Source organism: Colletotrichum paranaense (assembly GCF_030867605.1).
Source record: "Colletotrichum paranaense strain IMI 384185 chromosome Unknown Scaffold_14.1, whole genome shotgun sequence".
NCBI lineage: Eukaryota > Fungi > Ascomycota > Sordariomycetes > Glomerellales > Glomerellaceae > Colletotrichum > Colletotrichum paranaense.
In genome coordinates, this window is record NW_026848972.1 from 16,770 (window position 1) to 39,697 (window position 22,928).

The 22,928-nt window shown below is 55.6% G+C and overlaps 11 protein-coding genes across 11 annotated transcripts; 6 read left to right on the forward strand and 5 right to left on the reverse strand.

Annotated features, from left to right (window-relative positions):
* Positions 1 to 132: 132 nt before the first annotated feature.
* Positions 133 to 756, reverse strand: CPAR01_13866 (uncharacterized protein; the record flags this gene model as incomplete). The annotated part of the gene is made up of 2 exons (XM_060498118.1): positions 133 to 453; positions 526 to 756. The coding sequence occupies 2 exons, from the start codon at positions 754 to 756 to the stop codon at positions 133 to 135; spliced, it is 552 nt and encodes a 183-aa protein (XP_060342852.1).
* Positions 757 to 2,326: 1,570 nt separating this feature from the next.
* CPAR01_13867 (ABC transporter) lies at positions 2,327 to 6,600 on the forward strand (the record flags this gene model as incomplete). The annotated part of the gene is made up of 3 exons (XM_060498119.1): positions 2,327 to 2,984; positions 3,044 to 4,309; positions 4,361 to 6,600. Coding segments are annotated over 3 exons (4,164 nt in total), but the record flags the coding sequence as incomplete, so codon positions are not given.
* Positions 6,601 to 7,409: 809 nt separating this feature from the next.
* On the reverse strand, positions 7,410 to 8,990 carry CPAR01_13868 (uncharacterized protein; the record flags this gene model as incomplete). The annotated part of the gene is made up of 1 exon (XM_060498120.1): positions 7,410 to 8,990. The coding sequence occupies one exon, from the start codon at positions 8,988 to 8,990 to the stop codon at positions 7,410 to 7,412; it is 1,581 nt and encodes a 526-aa protein (XP_060342854.1).
* Positions 8,991 to 11,100: 2,110 nt separating this feature from the next.
* On the forward strand, positions 11,101 to 12,189 carry CPAR01_13869 (uncharacterized protein; the record flags this gene model as incomplete). Its single annotated transcript, XM_060498121.1, has 1 exon — positions 11,101 to 12,189. One exon carries the CDS (start codon positions 11,101 to 11,103, stop codon positions 12,187 to 12,189), a length of 1,089 nt encoding a protein of 362 aa, XP_060342855.1.
* A 315-nt stretch (positions 12,190 to 12,504) lies between these two features.
* CPAR01_13870 (uncharacterized protein) lies at positions 12,505 to 12,801 on the forward strand (the record flags this gene model as incomplete). Its single annotated transcript, XM_060498122.1, has 1 exon — positions 12,505 to 12,801. One exon carries the CDS (start codon positions 12,505 to 12,507, stop codon positions 12,799 to 12,801), a length of 297 nt encoding a protein of 98 aa, XP_060342856.1.
* A 988-nt stretch (positions 12,802 to 13,789) lies between these two features.
* CPAR01_13871 (uncharacterized protein) lies at positions 13,790 to 14,188 on the reverse strand (the record flags this gene model as incomplete). Its single annotated transcript, XM_060498123.1, has 1 exon — positions 13,790 to 14,188. The coding sequence occupies one exon, from the start codon at positions 14,186 to 14,188 to the stop codon at positions 13,790 to 13,792; it is 399 nt and encodes a 132-aa protein (XP_060342857.1).
* Positions 14,189 to 16,603: 2,415 nt separating this feature from the next.
* CPAR01_13872 (uncharacterized protein) lies at positions 16,604 to 16,726 on the forward strand (the record flags this gene model as incomplete). Its single annotated transcript, XM_060498124.1, has 1 exon — positions 16,604 to 16,726. One exon carries the CDS (start codon positions 16,604 to 16,606, stop codon positions 16,724 to 16,726), a length of 123 nt encoding a protein of 40 aa, XP_060342858.1.
* Positions 16,727 to 16,777: 51 nt separating this feature from the next.
* Positions 16,778 to 17,246, forward strand: CPAR01_13873 (uncharacterized protein; the record flags this gene model as incomplete). The annotated part of the gene is made up of 2 exons (XM_060498125.1): positions 16,778 to 16,782; positions 16,859 to 17,246. The coding sequence occupies 2 exons, from the start codon at positions 16,778 to 16,780 to the stop codon at positions 17,244 to 17,246; spliced, it is 393 nt and encodes a 130-aa protein (XP_060342859.1).
* Positions 17,247 to 17,668: 422 nt separating this feature from the next.
* On the forward strand, positions 17,669 to 18,932 carry CPAR01_13874 (uncharacterized protein; the record flags this gene model as incomplete). The annotated part of the gene is made up of 2 exons (XM_060498126.1): positions 17,669 to 18,295; positions 18,345 to 18,932. Coding segments are annotated over 2 exons (1,215 nt in total), but the record flags the coding sequence as incomplete, so codon positions are not given.
* A 534-nt stretch (positions 18,933 to 19,466) lies between these two features.
* CPAR01_13875 (uncharacterized protein) lies at positions 19,467 to 20,573 on the reverse strand (the record flags this gene model as incomplete). Its single annotated transcript, XM_060498127.1, has 2 exons — positions 19,467 to 19,907; positions 19,980 to 20,573. The coding sequence occupies 2 exons, from the start codon at positions 20,571 to 20,573 to the stop codon at positions 19,467 to 19,469; spliced, it is 1,035 nt and encodes a 344-aa protein (XP_060342861.1).
* A 631-nt stretch (positions 20,574 to 21,204) lies between these two features.
* On the reverse strand, positions 21,205 to 22,695 carry CPAR01_13876 (uncharacterized protein; the record flags this gene model as incomplete). The annotated part of the gene is made up of 1 exon (XM_060498128.1): positions 21,205 to 22,695. One exon carries the CDS (start codon positions 22,693 to 22,695, stop codon positions 21,205 to 21,207), a length of 1,491 nt encoding a protein of 496 aa, XP_060342862.1.
* Positions 22,696 to 22,928: the final 233 nt, after the last annotated feature.

A 22,928-nucleotide genomic window follows, 5' to 3' on the forward strand; every position in this document is an offset into this window, starting at 1 on the left:
CGCCTCAGGACTGGTCCGGACATAGGTGGGAAAGGGACCCGGCCCGCCATGCCCTCGTCACCGTTAGACGGGCGAAAGATGAGGGATTGCCATTGTCATCAAAGTACGGATACTCCGTATTGTATCGGTAAATTATTCGTTGGGTGCGTGTGTGCTTATGGCGGGGTATACTCGCTGTAACACGTAGCGACACCCCTCCAAGCTGAAAGAGCAGCCGCAAGGGATGGGTACGTCGTAATTTTCTGGAAGCTGGTCAAGGAACCGTGGATAGGAAATAGAATGGATCGGAATTCGGACTGCTGAAGAAACCCGAGGGGGGGGCAAAGCCGCAGAATAGTATTGCTGGCGGGGGGAAGCGTAGCGGCGTAGGTCGCTAAGCGAGGCGCTGGGCTGGGTATTACCACGCCGGCTGACTCGACCGGGGGCGGTAGCGAGACACGGGCCTGACTTGGACTACGGTGAGACAGAACGGGTTAGGACGAGTACGAAGTACACTGTCGCATGTACCTGCTTGCCAGTGCTTACCTCGACAGCAGCTGCCTGGCTCCCTATTGTTTTTGGCCGGTGGATGATCCGAACATGACGTGCAGGTCGGAAGCCCAATGCACGGCTTCTCCGAGACTGTGTTCTTTCTCGATTGCTGGACCGGCGTACTGGGATTGTTTGTCGACACGGTCGATATACGGACGAAACATGATCGGTTGCTGATTGGAAGCGTTGGGGCCCGGTGAAAGCTGAGTTTTGACTTTTGTCCATTACACGTATATCTCAAGGCGTATCGGGGACGTGGATGAAGCGAGATACGAAGGATTAATCGTAGTCATTCGAGTCTGAAGAAAGGAACTTTGGAAGGTGAGGAGGAGGTCCACAAAACGGTAGCGTCGATTCACAAGAGGACGCAGTGCTTGCCTGTTTCTGCGAATGACTAAGGCGCATGCATGTACTTTGTACTTTTGTACTTGCCTCCCGTCTCCAAGCCTCTTTCCCCAGAATATCTCGCGGAAGGCCGCCTGGGCAAAAGTATACCAAGACAGGAAAGAAGGAGCGGAGAAGGGGAAGGAGAGAGCTGAAGCCTGCCGGCAACGTGTCCAACTCTTAGCATTGTGGAGTTTGCTGAACAATGAAGTACTGCGTATCCGTACCTGAGGTAGAGCTGTGTGCGCCAACCATTGAATTCCGGTCCCTCTTGGCTCTTGAACCCCGGGGCAGGCCCGACGTGCAGCGTTGGTTTACTGCGCAAGCTGCGGTATCACAACCTTGGCTGCAATCATCAGTGCGTTGCAACGTGCTGCGACTGCTGCTCATCGGTCCCACAGCTCGCACTTCGCACTCGATGCCCTGCGAACCCAGCTAGCAAGACCGAATAGGCCAATGTGAGTACTGCGTATACCAGTACGAGTACCTTGTACACACCAACTAACGTAGGTGGTGAGAAAGCCCTATAGAATCTACCACAGTAAGATAGTCGGGCATCATCGTTCCCGGATGACTGTCACCGGCATTGATATCGGCGTGCCCAAGAGGGAAGGGATCGCACGAAACAAGTGCTCCTCCTCGTAGCCATCCGTACCAAAGTCCCTCCCCGTTCCTGTCTCTCGTCTGATGATGAGCGGCGGGCCAGTGAGTCAACATGAGATGGACGATGAACACGCATGTAGGCGGCGCGGTTCGGGCATGGTAGAGGTACGCAAGGAACCGAGCTAGTCACAGGTCGGGAAGTTGACAAGAGCGAGGTCAGAACGGGTCGGCTGCATTCCGTCGAATCTCGTCCAAGCCGGTTGCCCCCATTTCTTCCTTGTGTTAGTAGTCGTCTCCTTCTCCTTCTCTCCTGCGGCGTGCCACCCCGGTCACGTCCTACCACTAGGCCCGCCGTCCATCTATATCAAATGTGCACACCCCAGTCCGTCCCTCGCCAAGGTCCTGGGTACTTTTTTTTTTTTCTATTCTCCAGTCCACGCCTTTGCGACAATTCCACTAATCCCTATCCTGGCCTGCAACCCGAGTGGGAACACGCCTCTTTTCTCCATCCGTCCTCGTCTTGTTTTATTAATTGTCGAGGGAGGCACGTCAAATCGACTGCAGGTGTTGTTTTCCCGCTCTTTCGCCTGTCTGCGCGCGACAACGACGATCCCGACTCCGATCGCCGCGAATTCTTTCTTGGCTTTCGCCGTGGTCGATTTTCTCCGCCCTTCCATTCACTGGTCTGTCTATATATCATAGGATTGATTGTAATTCGAGGGGAGAACGATTCGGATCTCGTCGTCGGACCAACCTACCCAAGCCGTAATATACAAGCCACACGAGCGACGACACTTCACGTATAGGAACCCGACAATCGCATCCCAAACAGCTTGCGCACAGCGCATACCGGCGCAACAAGCTTTCTCTACACACTGCGCACAGCTCTGTCAGGAGCCACGGCGCCAGCATGTCTCTCGAAAACGAGAAGCCCGTCGGGGCAAGCGAAAAGTCAACAGAGGTGGCTGAGAAGACAGCCAGCAACGGCCACTCTGACAGGGCATCGTCCCATGGCGACTCGACCGAAGTGGATGCATCAATCCAGCCTAAGAACCAGACGGCCAACATCACCAGCAATCTCGAAAAGGCCGACTCCAAGGCTATCGCACCAAAAGACCCCAGCGATGACCCCTACGAGCACCTGCCCGCCAATGAGGCCGCGATCCTCAAGCGTCAGGTCTTCACTCCCGAAGTCAAGGCCGGCATCATGACCCTGTACCGGTATTCTTCGACCAACGACCTGCTCATCCTCTCCCTCTCCGCCTTCACCTCCATCGTGGTCGGCGCCGCACTGCCGCTCATGACGGTCATCTTTGGTAACCTGCAGGGCACTTTCCAGAACTACTTTGCCGGCACGACGTCCAAGGACGATTTTAACAGCGAGATGGCGAGCCTTGTCTTGTACTTTGTCTACCTCGCCATTGGTGTTTTTGTGTGCCAGTACATCACCACGGTCGGATTCATCTGTAAGTTTGCGCCCCGGCGGGAGGATGTGAGTCTAAATCTGACGCAAGACCAAAATTAGACACGGGAGAGCACATTAGCGCAAAGATTCGCGAGCACTACCTCCAGAGCTGCATGCGCCAGAACATTGGTTTCTTCGACAAATTGGGCGCCGGCGAGGTGACGACCCGAATCACCGCCGACACCAACCTGATCCAGGACGGTATCTCGGAAAAGGTCGGCCTTACGCTTGCCGCCATCGCCACCTTCATCTCGGCCTTTGTCATTGGTTTCGTCCACTACTGGAAGCTCACCCTGATCCTCTTGTCTACTGTTGTCGCCCTTCTCCTGAGCATGGGAGGCGGCTCGACCTTTATCGTCAAGTACAGCAAGCAGTCCATCGAGTCGTACGCCCACGGAGGCAGTCTGGCCGACGAGGTCATTAGCTCCATCCGCAACGCCGTCGCCTTTGGCACCCAGGACCGCCTCGCCAAACAGTACGATGCGCACCTCACAAAGGCCGAGTTCTTTGGCTACAAGGTCAAGTCCGCCATTGGCGTCATGGTCGCGCTGATGATGACCATTCTGTACCTCAACTACGGTCTCGCGTTCTGGCAGGGAAGCAAGTTCCTCATCGACGACGGCATCAAGCTGTCCAACATTCTCATCATCATGATGTCCATCATGATTGGTGCCTTTAACCTCGGAAACGTCGCCCCCAACGTCCAGGCCTTCACCACTGCCATTGCGGCGGCCGCCAAGATCTACAACACCATTGACCGCGTCTCTCCCCTGGACCCTTCCCGCGACGACGGAACCAAGCTCGAGCAGGTCGAAGGCACAATCCGCCTCGAGAACATTAAGCACATCTACCCGTCTCGCCCAGAGGTCACAGTCATGGACGACGTGAGCTTGACCATTCCTGCGGGTAAGACCACGGCTCTAGTCGGCGCCTCGGGCTCCGGCAAGAGTACCATTGTCGGTCTCGTCGAGCGATTCTACGACCCCGTCCGCGGATCAGTGTTTCTGGACGGCCACGACATTAGCACCCTTAACCTGCGCTGGCTGCGTCAGCAAATGGCGCTCGTCAGCCAGGAGCCCACTCTGTTCGCGACCACCATCTACCAGAACATCCGATACGGTCTCATTGGTACCCAGCACGAGAACGCGTCCGAGGAGGAGCAGAAGAAGCTCATCGAGGAGGCGGCGAAAATGGCAAACGCTCACGATTTCATTAGCGGTCTCCCCGAAGGGTACCTCACCAACGTCGGCGAGCGCGGTTTCCTACTTTCCGGTGGCCAAAAGCAGCGCATCGCCATTGCGCGAGCGGTCGTGTCCAACCCCAAGAGTACGTCGACTCTGCACCTCCTATCTGTGTCCCTTTGCTAATCCCCCCTAGTTCTGCTTCTCGACGAGGCCACCTCTGCCCTTGACACCAAGTCCGAGGGCGTTGTGCAAGCCGCTCTCGAAGTCGCCTCCCAGGGCCGAACCACCATCACCATTGCCCACCGTCTGTCCACCATCAAGGATGCCCACAACATTGTCGTCATGTCCAGCGGCCGCATCGTCGAGCAGGGTACCCACAACGACCTTCTCGCCAAGCAGGGCGCCTACTACAACCTCGTCACGGCCCAGAACATTGCCCGCGTCAACGAGATGGACGCCGAGGAGGAAGAAGCCATTGACGCCGAAGACGACGAGATCATCCGCAAAGCCTCGCGCGCCTCCGACAAGGGCTACGTTGCCGACCCGGAAGACAACATGGCCGCCAAACTGCAGCGAACAACAACCTCCAAGTCTCTGTCCAGTATTGCCCTCCAGAACCGGAAGGACGACGGTGAGGTCAAGTACAGTCTGTGGACCCTCATCAAGCTCATCGCCTCGTTCAACCAAAAGGAGTGGAAGCTCATGCTCATCGGTCTTGTCTTCTCCATCATTTGCGGTGGTGGCAACCCTACCCAGGCCGTCTTCTTCGCCAAGCAGATTATGACCTTGTCGGTTCCCATCACCCCGCAGACCACCCAGGAGACCCTCCACCAGATGAAGAAGGATTCCGACTTTTGGAGCGCCATGTACCTGATGCTCGCCGGCGTCCAGTTCATTGCCTTTGTCATCCAGGGAATCGCCTTTGCAAAGTGCTCCGAGCGCCTCATCCACCGCGTCCGTGACCAGGCCTTCCGCACCATGCTTCGCCAAGACGTTGCCTTTTTTGACAAGGACTCCAACACGGCCGGCGCGCTCACCTCCTTCCTGTCCACCGAGACCACCCACTTGGCCGGACTTAGCGGCGTCACCCTCGGCACCCTGCTCATGGTCACAACAACCTTGGTTGCTGCACTGGCGCTCGCCATCGCCATTGGCTGGAAGCTCGCCCTCGTCTGTACTGCAACCATCCCGATCCTCATTGGCTGTGGTTTCTTCCGTTTCTGGATGCTCGCCCACTTCCAGCGCCGCTCCAAGACTGCCTATTCCAACTCGGCGAGCTACGCATCCGAGGCAATCTCGGCCATCCGCACCGTTGCCTCGCTCACGCGCGAGGACGACGTCATACGCCAGTACCAGACTTCCCTGGCCATCCAACAGCGCGCCAGTCTCATCTCGATCCTCAAGTCAAGCTTGCTGTTCGCCGCGTCCCAGTCCTTCATGTTCCTGGCCTTTGCCCTCGGTTTCTGGTACGGTGGTACCCTCATCGCCAATGGAGAGTACAACATGTTCCAGTTCTTCGTCTGCTTCTCTGCCGTCATCTTTGGTGCGCAGTCGGCTGGCTCCATCTTCTCGTTTGCTCCCGACATGGGCAAGGCTCACCAGGCCGCCAACGAGCTCAAGATTCTCTTTGACCGCAAGCCGACCATCGACACCTGGTCCAAGGAGGGCGCTTCTCTCGACGCCGTCGACGGCACCCTCGAGTTCCGCGACGTCCACTTCCGGTACCCAACCAGACCCGAGCAGCCCGTCCTCCGCGGACTCAACCTCGTCATTCGCCCCGGCCAGTACGTCGCACTTGTCGGAGCGTCCGGCTGCGGCAAGTCTACCACGATTGCCCTTCTCGAGCGCTTCTACGACCCGCTTTCCGGCGCCATCTTTGTCGACGGCAAGGAGATTAGCACGCTCAACGTCAACGAGTACCGCTCATTCATCGCCCTCGTCAGTCAGGAGCCCACCCTGTACCAGGGCACAATCAGGGAGAATATTCTGCTCGGTGCTCACACAGAGGTTACCGACGAGGCCATCGAGTTTGCCTGTCGCGAGGCCAACATTTACGACTTTATCGTCTCGATGCCCGAGGGTTTCAACACGGTTGTTGGAAGCAAGGGCGCTCTTTTGTCTGGAGGTCAGAAGCAGCGTATCGCCATTGCCCGCGCCCTCATCCGTGATCCCAAGATCCTGCTGCTGGACGAGGCCACATCTGCCCTCGACTCCGAGTCCGAGCACGTCGTCCAGGCTGCCCTCGACAAGGCCGCCAAGGGCCGCACAACGATTGCCGTCGCGCATCGTCTCAGCACCATTCAAAAGGCCGACATTATCTACGTGTTTGACCAGGGTCGCATTGTCGAGCAAGGTACGCACGCCGAGCTCATGAAGAAGAATGGCCGCTATGCCGAGCTGGTCAACCTCCAGTCCCTGGAGAAGAACAGCTAGACGTGGTATGGATGCGCGTGAGAAGTTGTTTGTTTGGTTTGTCGCGAGTGTTGCATTTGCTGAGGCCTCATTGCGTCGCCTCTAGAGATATCCGGATCATCACACTGGTCCATGTCTTTTTTTTTTCTGCATCATTTGGCGTTTTGACTCGTTCACAAGAGAGATTTGCCAAAGACGTTCGTCAACGTCAAAACAAAAAGGGGGTTAGATGGATGAGAAATGTCGGGGTATTGTATGTAGCCTTTTGGTTTAATGGGCAGGGTTGAGAGAATAGACTCCCCTCCGTGGGTACTCGGGGTACCTACTCGCTTAGAAGTAATTCCCATCTTTCAAAAGCTTGCGTTGCTTTCCTACGTGTGACTGTATGTGATGTGGTGGCGGGACAGAGGTTGAGCTAGGCACTGTGGATGTAATGCCTGGCCTTGCTGGATTGGACCGGACTATGACTAGGTCACATGCCTCTGGCCTTGTCTGGATTGTATCCTATTATATGTGATGATGCCAAGACGTCGAGTCAATTGATAGCACGCTCTAACATGGCCGAGGTGGTGTGTGGCGTTGGTGGGAATGTAGACGTGGTGGCCACGCGTTTGGTGAATGCACTTTCTTGAACAGCAGTAGGAAAGAGGATGCACTGGTGATAGAACCTTTTATTTTTTTGGTCTACCTCTCAAAATCGCAAGGCAACGAAACCCACGTCTCAATAATCTGGTCAATCTGGAGACAACATGAACATGGCCACCCAATCTAATCTTATCCAACACAATCCAAGTCCTCTATTCCCAGCCCAAGGTACTTGAGTAACTTTCCTATTCCTCCTCAATGGTATCCATCTCCTCCTCGTTCTCCACCGGCTTCTGCGCCGAGCGGGGCGTCGACCGAGGGGAGGGCGAGCCGCCAAAACTGCTCTCGCTGGCTACGAGTTTCGCTTCCTGGAGCTTCCGGTACAAGCTGCGTGGGATGCCTTCTTCGCCACTCTCCGTCGAGGTGGACTCGTCGGATCGGTATTGCTGTCGACGGCTTGTGGAGGGAGGGTTTGCTCGGCTTTGCGAGTGTTGCACGCGCTCGTCGCTGGCCTTGTGACTCGCAGAAGCCATGACTCTGACTGCCTCGTCCTGCTCAGCTCTCATCTTCTCCTTCGCCTCCTCATCTTTCTTCTTGAAATAATCGGCCTCTAACTTATCCAGCGTGGCAAACGTAGAGTACTTTCCAGTTGAGCCTTCCTCCGAGCCTTCCTCCAGAGGGCCAAACTCTTGCACCAACCATTCCTCGAACCGCTCTTTCGACCACTCGGCGTCGAACCAGCCAATGTACAGCTCCATACCCTGGGGAGACGCTCGTTCCATTGGGTGAGGGGGGTTGGGAAGCCACTCGAGACAGTGCCGCCCCATGCCGGGGCCTTGCGCATACTTTGTCTTGCGCCATACCTTTGTCAGGGTAAGATCGAGCAAGACGGGCCGCGGTTCATCTAGCTCGCGTACACCGGTGACTCCCCCGTGGTTGCGAAGGGTGATGATGACGTTTGCCGGGATGAAGTCGGCGTGTTCCACGCCGATGTGCATGTGGACCACGAGATGATGGAGTATCTCGCGAAAGGCCTTCAGTCGGAAAGGCTCGGTCAACTTTACCTTCCTGGGCTGGATCGTGCCTGCCAAGCCGGCGAAGTCGTGGAAGATGACCTCTTCGGTGACCGGGAGAAGATAGCCGTCGTCTTCCTCCCTATAGCAAAGCTCTTCAATGGCGTGGCCCTCAATGTACTCCATCAGAACCAGGCCGGCCTCCCTGTACTTGCCCTTGCCCATCCCAAACCTGATGGCCCAGGTTCCGTAGTACTGGGGGATGAGATTGGGGTGACCGGTAATTGTGTTCCTGGTTTCCTGCTTCTTGCCCTTTCCCTTGGAATCGGATGGAGGGGCTTTGGGCTTTCCCCTGTCGTAGAGGTACTCGTACGCTCCGGACTCGCGGCTCAGGAGCTGCTCGGCGAGAACATCGTTCCCAACCAGCGCAGAGAGGACTCCATTGTTGCCCGGGAAGAACATGGGATCGAAGATTTTGGCGACGACGTATCTTTGCGGCTCCGGGAACGGAGCGTGGGACGGTCTGTATTCAGCGGGTTGTTTCGAAACTTTGCACAGCAGGACCTGAGCGCCGCCGCCGATGCCACCTGATAGAAGCTTGATGACTTCAACAGAGCCGCGTGTCTTGGGGCTGTGAGCCTTGGGATCGAAGTCACGGAGATGGCCCTCTGGAACAGCCAGTTTCGGTGGGTTGTCGTAATGTTCCAGGCCATATGGTTCGACTACCTTGTGGGGATAGAGCGTCAGCGTTTTTCCTGGATCATATTTGGCGAACTGCGAGTCCATGAATCTGTCAAAGGCGGACATGACCATGATGGGCAGTAACGACAGTAAGGATGAGGAACGGATAGAGGCTGAGATGGAGTGAACTCAAGATAGGTAGCAGAGGCGTGGTCAGAAGAGGAGTTGTAGAGAGGGAGTTGAGATGGAATGGCAGGATGACTGGGTGTGGGTGACCCCAATTAAGGATTTGGGTGAAGCAAACGGAGATATCTCCTTGGTGGCTTGCTTTTGCTCTCCAAAAATACCGGTTGTGTGGACATGCCGGACTCTGGGTGGCGCTGTATTCCCACGTATATACTACAACTTTATAAAGTTTTCGCACGTTACCTTACCGTCCGCCAAGGTGCAGCCAGCCATGAAAGTCACACAGAGGAAGAGGAGATCAATTCAGTTACCATATCTCTTGGTCGTTACCCCACTTTGTCATCTCAAACCCATTAAGGTACCTTGGTCTGTTTGTCAAAGCACGGCCGACAATGTCATTTGTTACCACGTCATAAGGCAGACAAGCTCAGACAGACCGTAGTGGTGTTTTGTCTATATGTGCGCAAGTCTCATCTCGTCAGGATGCGGCCAGGCAAGTGACAGCCGTGGCACCGGTGATGGCGGTACCACGGCTCGCAGCCTTCAATACTGGAAGCACCCTGCGCACGCGACGCGATACGTTGAGATGCCGTGATTGCTCTGGAGACCCATATAGTATTGCGTTGCAGTGGCTCTTACGGAATTGCTACCGGCAGCCATGTAAGAGTGCTGCCTTGGCTTACCGTTGATCCTGTGGGTGACGATGGCCCACTGGACCAATTGCCAGCTATTGTGTTTCAACATGTCGAGTTGGATGCCGAAGGAACCTTTCCGGAACAAATGTGTAAAGTATAGCATGCTCCCCATATATTTCATGAACCCATGCGTACTCTACACGGAATAACCCGTGTAAGTGTGAATATTGAATCCAACGACACAAATCATGACGGAAATGAAGCCGAGACCGGCTTAGAATAGCGCAACGTAAATTGAAAATGAAAACAGTGACGAAGACTGTGCCCCAATTGAGTAGTTGAGTTGCCGAGCAAAGAATGATTTGGGGAGATCTTTGAGTATGAGAAAGCGTGGCAAGCATATTGCCATGCCATCTACGTGATATCTTCACCAAGCGGCAAAGGACATGGAAAACACTCTCTTCGGCACTCTTCCGCTGCAACCCGTCTGCTGCCTATCTTTTGTCGTGTGTTATTAGACTACTCGTGCCTCTCGTTTGTACCAACGGATAGGATGGCCTTGCCTAGCAGAGACACGTGGTAAGAGACAGGATCATGGATACCAGGCCCGCATCAACTCGGTCACCCTAGGCTTCATAAATCGCCGGGTCAGAAAACGCCGATGTCTACCGTGGTGATAGACAAGACTAACACACGTGTCCGTGGTGGATGGCAAAGATCTGCGACCTGTGGAATAGACGAGACGTGTCCCGGCATGCCTCGTCCTGCGCGGCTCACCGTTTCTTTGTCTGCCGCCCAGCGAATCGTGATGAATCAAGTGCCTGAGCCCATCCCAAGGCTGGATTTGAAATTATCCTTGGCTTTCATGTCTGTAAAGGGTATGCGCAGATAGGGATGCCAGCTGACAAGTCTCACCGGTTTTGGTGGATTTGGTGAGATTATTCGCTTCTATTTGCTGTTCTTCATTCTGTTTGCTATTCTCACAATTGGGTCTCTGATGGTGACGTTCACTTGTTTTCCTTTTTCTTCCAGTCTGACTGCGTTTGAGGGGAGTGTTGCGACTTACTTTGAGTATCTGTCTTGTAAACCCTCAGGCTACGAACACGGAATTCATGGCATGGCCAAACAGTAGGGATTTGAGTCCACAGACGTTCTCAAGATAGGAAGGAGGCTGCCCGGCGTCAGAATCTCCTCGTTGCCAGTACTTACGGCTTTTTCATCTTAACTCTACCGAACCCGCAGGCCTTCTTGCGAAGTTCACCTTCTCGCCAACTTCATCTTGCCAAGTTCATCTTCTCAACTTCATCTTGCCAAGTTCAACTTCTTGCCAGTCTTTTATCGTCATTTTATTTGACTTTGTAATTCGGCATCCCAACCCTACTACGACTAGTACCAAACATTCACTTAAACCCTTGTTCACGATGTCATTCGCACCGCTCAGAACGACAGATGCCGTTTTCTCGCATGAGCACCGTCTCCCCCGCTATTCCGTTGGAGCCCGAAAGACTACTCCAACATCAATCAGCTACACGGCAACAACTCGGACCATACCGCAGAACATCAAGTTAGTGGACATGTCCAAATACACTCAGCTTGCAGAGGACTACAAGGACAAGGTCCTGGGATCGGGTATCAACCAGCACCTGGTTGCCGAGGGTGGCAGCGCCTTACAGAGGAACGCCGAGCAAGACAACGTGGTGCTTTTTCATACCCATATTGCCCACCCGACTTTGGAGTGCCTCGCCCATATCATAGAATCGGACACCCACGACGTCAAATGCACGTGGGAGCACGAATTACGCCTTCCGTCCATCCCCAAACCCCAGCCTGATCCCGCCGTCGCCGCCGCCAGCGGCAAGGCCAAGAGCGACGCCAACAAGGCGACGACGAGTAACCGCAGCACCAGACCGACCAAGAGAAAACGGATCTCATCGCTACACAGTGTCCGAGTAAGCCCTGTTGCCGAGTCGCACGTCGAGGTTCGCCCGGACATGATGGTTGTCCTGGATCCCGCAGACGCCCGAAAGATCAATCTCGAACAAGCGAGTCTCAAGGCGAAATCTGTATGCCTCACTTGCGTTGAGATGAAGCGAACGGGTATTCTGGCCTCCCGCGTCAAGAACATCAAGGCCGCAGCTGCACCTCTCCCCCTCCCGGTCGCCGTCCATAACCGCATGAGAGCGCGGGGTTCGCAGGTGAATACGCCGGAGGCGATCAAGCTCGATGTGGGATCGAGCAATCTCTCGAAGCAGGGGATTTGTTATTGCCTTACACACCGAGTCAGAGATATCGTCCTCTCGGAGTTTGGGATCTCATTTTTCTTGCGATTCCCAAATATGCCACTCGACCTTCCTATCAGAGAGCTCTGGGAACACGGAGTTGGTGACGTGATGGAAGTGGGCATATTGGAGGAAGGCGATAGTGAGAAGATGCGGGCTGCCTTCCTTGGCGCCAATATTGAGGCTTTGAAGGATCTCCAGGAAACCGGCCGTTTCAACGTTGGGTTGTGATGGCTATCATTTTGTCAGAAACGCAATAGACCGAGGACTCAAAGATGATATGTTTTGCATTAAATAGATCAAAATAACACACCCCAATAGGCATCTTTCCTCAACACTCATCCTCATTCTCGTCTCATTCACTCAGGAATAAGAGGTGCATTTCAAGCGTGTGTAGGTTACATCAGGAGGAAAAGAGACGGAGGCAGGGACGAAGACAGGGGTAGAGATAGAGACGCAAAGAGGGATGGAGATAGAATAGAGATAGAGAAATAGAGAGATGAAGATCATTGATAGAGCTTTTAGTATGTCAAACAGCTCCTAGCTATGATTGTAATTTTCCTAACTACGGCAGCCCAAGTCTTGGGGGCATCGCGCACGAGAGCAAACCCATTTGCTAGAAGGCAGCGTCTAGAAAGAAACGAGCATTTCACTGGCGTTGCCAACACGACTGCTTCCATCTCCAAATCCACGCACCACAAGGTACAATTTATCGAGCTTCGTACCGACCATAAAGCTGCCCTGCTGGGATGCTTGCCAACACCAAGTGCAAGAAGTGGAAGCGGAGTCTTTTTTTACGAGCATGGCGGAATACTGAGACTTGTCTCAGAGTCACTGGAGTGAAGACTACATGCTGTGCGACCCGTGGGAGGAGAGCGTGGTCTGAGGCTCTGAGCAGGTGGTGGAGGATCCAGGCTACTTTGCTCATTGTCTCGGTGTCTTGTCCTCTGTGATACCATGGTCCCATTGCAACCAAGTGCGGTCTAGTTTGTGCGACACGCTATCAGGCTTCGTATCGCAGAGAGGTTGTCGCTGAGCAACCTCCGACTGCTCAACTCGTTGTCTCTGGTATTATTTGATGGACGATTTTGCACACCAGGGCTTCATTGATGTATCGAGTCACATGTTCACGCTCACGCCTGGCTTGGTTAATTACTCTCCGCTGCGTCCATAATGTTGGCATGGAGATGCTAACGCAAAGGGGGTCATGATATCACTCAATGGCCAGCCAGGCCGAAAGCGCCCGCCCGTTGCACAATTTTCTTCTCGCTTGTATTCGATCTGTGGCGCCGTTGTACGAGCCGCCACCGCGCCGCCTGGAGCTTGACCATTTCCCATGCGGCGGTATGTGGGCGTTATGTAGGGAGGCGCAGGTACCCGTCGACTAGCAGAGAGCGCGGCGAAAGCCAAAGCAATAGACCTCGCACCGGCGGGGCGCTAGCCCACCGAGCTGGGAGGGCGTTGTGAACGTGGTGGACGATAGGATAACACAGGACGGTCGTCAACACCGCGTGGCAGTTGGGCATGCGGAAGCGGGAGACATGGAGCGCTCCGGGCTAAGCGGCGTACCGGCACGGAGGAAATGAGACCCAGTTGAATGAGACCACTTTGGGCCAAATATCGAACTCTCGCGCACGCACAGTAGCAGCCAAGTGAGCCGCGGCCGAGACCTGTCAATGTCTGGAGGGAGCATCCCTTCTGCAAGGAACCGAGGAGCGCAGTTTCACCGTGTACGAGCGAGGAAAATTTTTGAGGTTGCCGCCGGGCCGCTGGATCCGGGGCACTGCACGGATGGCCTTCTCCTCTCCATGCATTTGACTTTGAATGAAGTTTATGCTGCAGGTTGTAGTGGCGCCTCCGCAGAGACTGACGCGGATATGGTAGGGTTCTTGGTTGCAAACCTCAAATCTCGATGTGGTGGCCTGGCAAGATTGGGGAGGCGGCGGCTGTGGACAGGGGACCCCCTCGTGGAATGCGCGGCTGGAAATGAGCGATGGTGGATGGCAGCCGCCGTGAGTCCCAGCTTCCCGGCTGAGGTTGGTGGTGCCTCGTAGATCCGCTCAGGTCCAGGCTCTCGCCGTGGATGTCCAACGCGTTTGATGGCAGAGGCGTACTGGGTAGCAGACGTGGCAGGAACCCTCCCTTGAGACGAACTGTTTGTGGTGTTGTGGACTACTTGTATGCTCTTTTCCCGGGCGACCCTGGTGATGAGAGGTGCGGTCGGGTGCATGGAAGCGACGGCCTCTATCGGTCGATTATTGAGACGGATTCAGTCTAGACGCAGTCGAAATTCCTTCTTCGGGCCACGTAGGGCAGCGGGTGACGACGACTCAGGCAACAGAGGCTGATCGAATCGGGAAATGGTGTCAAAATGTTTAATGGGATCAATGGGAAAAGGGCGCACGGAAGTTGGATAGGGGAAGCCGAAGCATGGATGCAAAGTGAAGACGGAAAGAAGACAGCAGAATGGCGAACAGACGGCATTCCGGCCTGGCACCAAGGATGGCCCGGCCACGAGTCGCTATTTTTACCGGGAAGGACGGACGAGCACATTCTGACAGCCGGAAGGATGACTGGTCACAGACAGCGTCTTGTCCCGCCGTTTGCCGTGGTGGGCAATCTATGGTCAGGGCAAGAGCGACTGCCACCTGGATGAGGTGAATTGCACGAGGAAGGAAGAATGGGCCAATGTGTTCGTCTGGTTCTTGCCATTGCAGCAACTTTTCTGGTGTTTTTCGTTTTGTGGGGGTGGGCAAAGCACTGGGAACCAATCTGCAGAGTCCACCTTGGCCCCTTTTCCAGAACCGACATCGTACATGATTGGCCCTTTGCATCTGCCCGTACAGGACAGGTCAATTAATTGCACCTGCCAACATTTCACAAAATCCCTCTCCTTGGCGATGCACACGAGATGGATGTGCATGCATGTTCATCTGGATAATGCCAGGCGGTGGGCCCTCGTTTGCATTCCGTCATTCGCCCGTCCCGCCGCGAGGGGTATGTTGCTCTCTTTCTGGGGTCCTCTCTGGAGTGTTGTCGGTACAAGAGCGTCTGCGACTCTGCGAGTCCGCATGCTGTTGGCGAGTGACGACAGACTGGAAATAGAAACGCAAATGCTTGTCGAAAGAGTTTGTGCCAGGTGAGAGAGAAGATCAACCATGTGGGCTCTCACCTGAAGACAGACGAACGTATGGCCCCCACAACTCCAGGCGCAGCACCGCGAGCCGGACATTGGAACGCAATGCGCACGCTGCACACCGCACGCCGCACACGCACCAAGCCCAGACGAGGGACCTCAAAAGTCAGACCCCCAAGAGACGCACATAGCAAGTCAACACTTGCAGGGGAGGGGATTCCCAATAGGGACACTGAGGTGGTCATCTCCCGTCTGCCTTGGCTCAAAGTGCGGACACACACACACTTAGTGAACCACAGATCCGGCCTCGCATCAGAGACAATAATCCAGTCTGACGTGCTGCCCGTTCCAAGCCGGTGCCAATCGATGGCCGTAGCTGCTCATCCCTCGTTGCTACCCTGCCATGCCCGCCGTTCTAGACCACTCGCTGGCATGTTCAGTCAGCCGCCCATTCAAACGCTTACCCTTACTGTCAGTGGTCACCACGGTGTGTGTAAATACGCAGTGTGGGAGGAAACCTCGTTCACATCAAAACGACCTCGTTCCGTCTTATCCATTGAGGCATCCCGTACATAATCGCTGCAACGCTACCAGAGAAACGTACGGATAGTTCACGACAAAGTACGGTCTATGCCTGGGCCGATGCGACACAAGACACCCTCCCGGGGCAGTCCGGTTGGTCGACGCTTGAGATTGCGAGATGATAAGGTTGTTTTCCCTTTGTTCATGCTATCTCCCTACCTGCCTATATGCGATGAACTATCAGACTTGTGTTTATTCAAGCTCACTCCAATGCTCCGTACTCAGTCCACTCTTGATCCATACACTACGGGTACTTTCGAGGTATCCCGGACTCCCGCCCGGCACATGGAAATTGAAGAGTTGCTTTTCTTAGCGGATCCCAAAGCCGACGTTGCGATGTCAACCCGCAAAGCCCAAGGAAGCGAAACCTGTCAGTCCAGTGGCCCAGGACTCAAGCTTCCGTGAATTGACGAGGTACGTACTGCGTGCAACCCTAGCGACCCGTGCTCTCGTGAGCACCCGACCTCAACAGACAAGCGGGGTGCAGGCGCAGATGCAGGTCTGTTGTGGTTGGCAGTTGCTGTTGTGGTTGCGGGACGGATAAAGTGCAAAGGCAGGTGCAAAGGCAGGTGCAGAGGATCGAAAGTGCAGGCAGGCACAGGTGCAAGTGCGCGCCTTCTGGTGGTGGTGACCCAGGTGACGGTTCCATTGGACTGGCCAGGAGGGCGGCAGGCGCAAATATTGGCTCTCGCTGGCTGAGTGGCTTGACGCCAAATCTCCTCCTTGGACCTTCCCCTTCCCGGCCGGAGTTACCCCTGCCTCCTTCCCCTGTCCCTGCCAAGGGTGGCCGGTTCCTTCTTTGAAGTTCTGCTGGACTGTGGACCCATGGCCCATGGGGCCACGCCGCCGTCCACGAACCAGTCCAAGTGCCCACTCACCAAATTCTCAGGGCAGAACCAGGTCTCCGTCTCCCTCGGCGGAGCTAACATGCACCTCCTCCTCCAGGCTCAACCGTCGCCCATGACTCCATCCTGTCGCTGCTGCGAGAATACGACCCAGCCCGACCTGGACCCCCCAGCTGCCGTCCATGCATCGCACACGCTCCACTGAAGAAGCCCGTTCACAATCCACCTGGACCCGAACAGGAGCTGCCCGTGAATAATGCAGTAGGTCGTCTTTTGTTTTGCTGCCATACAAAACCAAAGTACTTCCTACCTACGCTACCTACACTACCCAAGATAGGTACCCAGGATTTTTACGCGACTACGTTTTGGGCCCCCAAAGCCGCAAGTTCAAGCCCACTTCACTTGCACCGTCGCCATCCAACTTCCCCTGGACCCCTGCTACCCTGTCCGGCCGACCAAGTGTGCGCGCCTCCCACCACGCGAGCGAGCCAAGCCAAGCCAATATTGCTGCCAGCTTCCCCCCCAAATCGACCATCCATCCCGTCCCATCTTCGCCCGCGCTCGTCCACTCGTTGCTCCTTCTTAACCTCGTCCTCCCCCCAGCCAGAACCAGGGATCGTCGCCGCCTTCCAAGAGCCTCACCTTGCCTCGTCTTGCCCCTTCGCCAGATCAGATCCGACAGAGCTGATCGTCTCGACGACTCGACCACGGCGGGCAACTTCTAAACCCCCCTATCGAGTGCTACAGCCCACCTACTGGCGACCGACAGAAACTGCAAGCTTGGAAGCAACTGGACCTCGTTCGACTCGACCTCAACCGCCCCGAATTACCCCAATTGTGGACGCGAACAATCTCTCAAAGTCTTGTCGTCGACTGTAGCATCGTCGACTCGTCAACTTTTCGGCCATTAGGACCGATTCCATTCGTTTAACCGCCCATCCTCACCGTCGCCTTCATTGGTAGTCGAATCTGCAGCACCACAAATCCGACCGCAAAAGTGTTCCACCCGTGCAGCCAGTGGAGTGGTGATCTTGTTTTTCCTTGGTGCTATAAAATATATCCACCATCGCGTGCGTGATCTGGTCGATCACCGGCTAGAGACATTCGGCGCCGATCCAACGTGGGGTTCTCTCGGCAAACACCAGCAATAATTGCCTTTTCCTACCCCATCAAAACTCCGTCGTCGAGGACTGCTCTTCTCGACTCGCCAGAACCACTGCAAGAGGGACCAGATTATGTTTGGTCTTGCCAACCTGCGTGTCGCAGTTTTCCCATGATGATCATCATGCCGTTGTCATCCATGACCCGGCCACGGTCACTATGGCTTCTCCTATGCCTCACCATTGCCTCGGTGGTGTTGGCCGGCTCCGAACCCGTGCTGGAGGTTCTTCCCGCTCAGATCACTGCCCCCGCAGTGCTTCCTCCCATGGACGCCCTCGTCATTGACGACCGCACGCCTACGATGATCAAGGGTCGGTGGACCATGGTTCCCCCCGGGCACGACGAACTGAAGAAGCGAGACGACGAGGGCATCACGTTGACGCCCAGCACAGCCGACAAGGCGTCAGCTACTGCCGCCTCGACTACGCTGACCGTTTCCGTCACGGTGCCCGCTGCGACTGTGGACTCTGCCTCGCCCCTGCCGTCGCCTTTCGACACCAGTCTCGCCTTTAACTTTACCAGCAACGACGGCGCGTCCTGTCCCCGCTTCATCAACTCGCTCCTTACCAACCAGAACTTTAAAAAGTGCTACCCGTTGTCATTGCTGCTCCAGGTATGTTTGTTGTTGTCCGTCGGTGTTGTACAAGAGCTGACTCGTCCAGGGCTCGAGATCCTTCTTTGAGGCTGAAAAGAAGCTTCTGAGTATTGTGAGGGTACTCGACGCCACCTGCGGCGCTGACGTCGAGTACTGCACAGAGTTCCTTACCGGTGTGGCCGGTAACCTAACGTTGGACGCCAACTGCGGCTCCGACTACCAGGCCGGCAACCCAATCGTCATGCAGGCCTATCTCGGCTTGAAATCGTATGAGATGCTGTACAAGGCTACCTGCCTTACCGACCCCGACACGTCCATGTACTGCTTCGCCAACGCCGTCACCAACCTCACCACGCCGTCCAACGTCTACTTTTACTACCTCCCACTCAACATGACTTTGCCTGCCAGTGCAAACCCCACCTGCGGCACGTGTCTCCGACAGACCATGGAGATTTACCAGACCTTCACCACAAACCGCAAACTCGCCATCTCGTCAACCTACGAGGACGCCGCGTCGCAGGTCAATACCATATGCGGACCAGAATACGTCAACGACACGCTTCTGGCCGCGGTCAGCACGGCAGGGCTGTCGGTGCCCTCCTGGGCTCTGGCGGCGACGACCGTGACTCTGGCTCTGCTTTGCAACATGTTGTAAAGCGGTCGAGAGACTGCACTGATCGTAACGAGTCATGTTTTGAGTTATTTGATTTTCAGCAAGCGCCATGATACCCTCGACATTCTCTCGCATTTATTTCTCCTTCTAATGCCGCATCCGGCATCCGACCTTGTCGGTCTTCACATTACACTTAGTATTTAGTCTTAGTTCTATTCACGGCCGGATTTTGGGCAGAAGAAAAAAAGAGCCGGGTCCCAAGGGACGGCATCGGATGGCGGTTTCGTGATTATTGGCAGCAGCCGGAATTTGGGCATGGCGCATCCGCTGACTCGGCGGCATACATTGTCATATACGATGGCAACCACTGGCATCTGACGAGATGCTCTATATACTGTAATCTTCGCATGGTGCGACTGTTGATACTCTTCTCGTAGATACTTTCTAGTGGTGGTTTCACGTTGGTGCAGGGATGGATACGACGACCTGTCATGGTCACGTCAATACAATATGTAGTCAATACGCGACTCATTTGCTCAGTGATACTGCACGAGACCACACAGGGTCGGAAGCCATTTACAACTTGACCTGCCTGTCTACACTTTTCTCCTGCTCCCTCAGCCTCCTCTGGACAACCTTCCACGGGTGAACCCCATCCGCGTACCCGACAAACGGGGCTCCAGGCTCGTACCCGAGCAAGTCCACCAGCCGCCTCGGCATTCCGGCCAGCTTGTCCCACTCGACGGCGAGGATCTGGTTCTCGAGGGGCCGCATCCAGGGCTGGCAGTACTGGATCGTCAGCGCCCTCCGGGGGTCGGGCGAGGTATTTTCCCCGCCGCCGTGCCAGAGGGTGCCGAGGAAGAAGACGGCGCTGCCCTTGTCCATGACGACGGGGATGGCGTCTTTGCGCTGGGGGAGGTGGGCGGTGTCGGTGTCGGGGCCCCATGTGTGGGAGCCTGGGATGATGACGGTCGCGCCGTTTGTGGGGGTGAAGTCGTCGAGGGCGACCATAACGCCCTGTTGGGGGGGGGGGGGTGTTAGCCATGGATGAGGAGACGGTGATGTTGGTTACAGAGGGAGAGGCATTACCGTCCCAAATGGCCGATGGGGCCTCGGCACCCCGACGTAGCCGTCGTCGTGGTGAAGCGCCTGCGGGGCCTCGCCGGGCTGGATGTAGACGCTGTGAAAAGCGTTGAGGAGGAAGCCCGGGTCGAGGAAGTGGTTGTTGAGCGCGAGGAGGGCCGGGTGGGTGGGGAACTTGTGGAAGACGGGGGACTTGTTGAGGAGGGCGTAGATGCGGTGGGTTTTGAAGCCTTCGAAGCTGTTTCTGCCGCCTGTGGTGGTGGTGGTGGTGGTGGTGGTGGTGGTGGTGCCGCTTGCGCTGGTGATCGGGATGCTGTCCTTGTCATTGGCATGGGCGGAGAACCCTCCCGCTGGCCCGGCTGTCTCGGGCGAGGATGTCAGGCGCACGATCTCGGCGTGGGCTTCGTCTGCTTCCGCAGCGGAGAAGGCGGAAGGGATGATTACGTAGCCGTGCTGTTCTACGTGGGCTATGAGGGCTTCGATGTTGGGGACGGCGGGCGAGGAGGTGGAAGAAGAGGTGGTGGTGGTGTGCCGGGATAGGCGGGCGTCGGCGCCGGTTTGCGCGTTGACGAGGGCTTGGGCTCGGGATTGGAATGGCATTGTTGTTTCTCTCTGCGCGTGTGTCTCTTTCTCTGCGATCGTACTACCAAAACTATTTCTTGACAGAGTGGGAGATGCATTTTGGGGGGTTACCAGGGGGGGCCGCGACTTATACGTCTGTCGTTGGATGTGGTGTTATTCGGCAAGATGTGGGTCCGCCGAGGTCCCGGGAGATGCGACTCGAACGCGGGGAACAGGTATACAACTCCAAAAATCTTGAATGACGGGTTGAATTTGGAGATGGTGTGTGGGACTGCCGAAGTTTTGTGAGGAAAAAACTACTGTCCGGAATGAACGGATCAATGTCACCGTTCTGCTGTTGAACTCATAAGACGGACGACTCCGTGAGATACTGTCACTCCAGCCGGAGGGCTCCGCGCTGGCGGAAAGCTTGGGCAGCTCCGATCGGCCCCACTTTTGCCCGGCATTTTGACTGCATGCAAGTAAAGTAGCTCTCTTTCATCTGGGTAACGTAGTGGTGCAGAAACTATTGCAGTATGATTTTCAGTCCTACTCACGATCATAATCTAGCTTGTGACTTGATATAGGGTGCGAAACATTACTTGCTGCCGAAAACCCACTATCCTGTGCAATGCGTCCTTTTGTGCATCATTAACATGTCATACAATCATTACTCCAAGCGTAGCCCTTCGAGCTCCTTGTTTAGCACCTCCACAGGCCGGAATGTGCTTCGGAAGGGGCCCAGCTGCACAATCCTCACCGGCACGCTCTCTTCCTCCTTGTACTCCTCACCGGCCGCTGCGGCTCGCTCGGCCTCGATCTGCGCCACGCTCTTCACCTCGGAAAAGTCCCCCTTGATGCCCGTCTTCTCCTCTTCCCAAATCTCAAAAAATGGATAGCCGTGGTTGGCGTATGACTGGGCGTTGACTGGGGTGTCGGGAGCCGGCTGTCCAGTCACGGTACAGAAGGACTCGATGCTCAGGATCTGAAGGTTCAACATCACCGAGGCCTCGACATCCCAGACGTCGGCTGGATACTTATCTTCCTCGATCGTTTGGGTGATGAGACCACCAGCCGCAAGTCCCATCTCCTCGACTGCCGGAGGTGGTGCCGCCATGGGACTGGAGACGGAAGCTGCGCACATCATCATCTCGGGACCGCCGCCAGGAGCCGCCATGGACTTGAGCCCCCCCATCATGCGCATCCGGCCTCGCATTGGCGTATCATGCACGACGCTGACGGTCGAAAAATTTGGTGGGAAGTAGGTGTCTCCAAGCTTGGTGTTATCGGAAAAGTCGATGCGGTACTTGTCAAAGCCTGAGCGATTGCCGTGGTCGCTGAGACGCTGTTGATCGACAGCAATGTCAAACTCGTCGCGGATGAGCTTCTTGACGTCCAGCCAGGTGCTCTCACCATTGAGACCCTTTTCCGCAACGCTGAAAGTCCGGGTGACGACCTTGTGCTCCTTGTTCTCGTAGCGGACGTCAAACTCAGTTGGGAGATTCTTCTTGATGGGAATCACTTCAATCTGGATGCCTCCAATGTTCTCCTCCCCGGTGACCTGGGCCTCGACCGAGAAGCCCGATCCCTTGGGCTGCGCGACGAATTGGCGGATCTTGCCGTCCTCTGATACGATGCCGTCCAGCCAGTTCTGGTCAGGTACCACCATGTAGTCCTGGATCTGCTTGCCGCTGTTGAGCATCCGCACGCGCTTCTCGAGCGTCTTTTCGTTCTCCGTCATGGGCAGGCCGGAAACCGCATTGACACCGCCAACGTAGATCTTGATAGCGAAAGGGGCCTGGGCCGAGAAGTTGACCCACATGGCCTCGCGCTGGTACATTGGGAAGAAGATGCCGCCCTTCTTGGCCATGTCCGGAGGCATATTGTGTGCATAGTCGTGGACCTTGAACAGAGGGAAGGTTCCGAGACCAGGGGGAAGGCTGTTGGTGTCCCTGTTGTCGGGGACGCGGATTGTGCGGTTGAGCTGGATAGAGAGGGCGTCTTGTTTGCTGCCGTGGGAGATGCGGATGTCTGATCGTGTCGAGTTGGGGCCGTCGTCTCCCAGGCGCACTGTCACCCTGCGGCTGCTGGCAATGGGCTGCTCCTGGGCACGAATCTCGGGCATGACCTCGACGGTCTCGAGATCGCTTGTGTTGGTCATCTTGTGTGGTGGCGCTACGTGTCAGGTGGTGGAGTTGAGTGAAAGACCGTTGTATGGTGTGTAGTACGGTGAGTTGAGTGGATGGTGGTCTGGGTGGTGAGTCGAATGTATCGATTTAACAACCGAAGGGACTGTAGGTTCTTATAGATGAAAGGTAGACGATAGTTTTGTATCGTCTGAGTCAATATCCAGGTGCCACGCAGGCAGTCGGACGTGGTGAGGAGAGGTCCTTG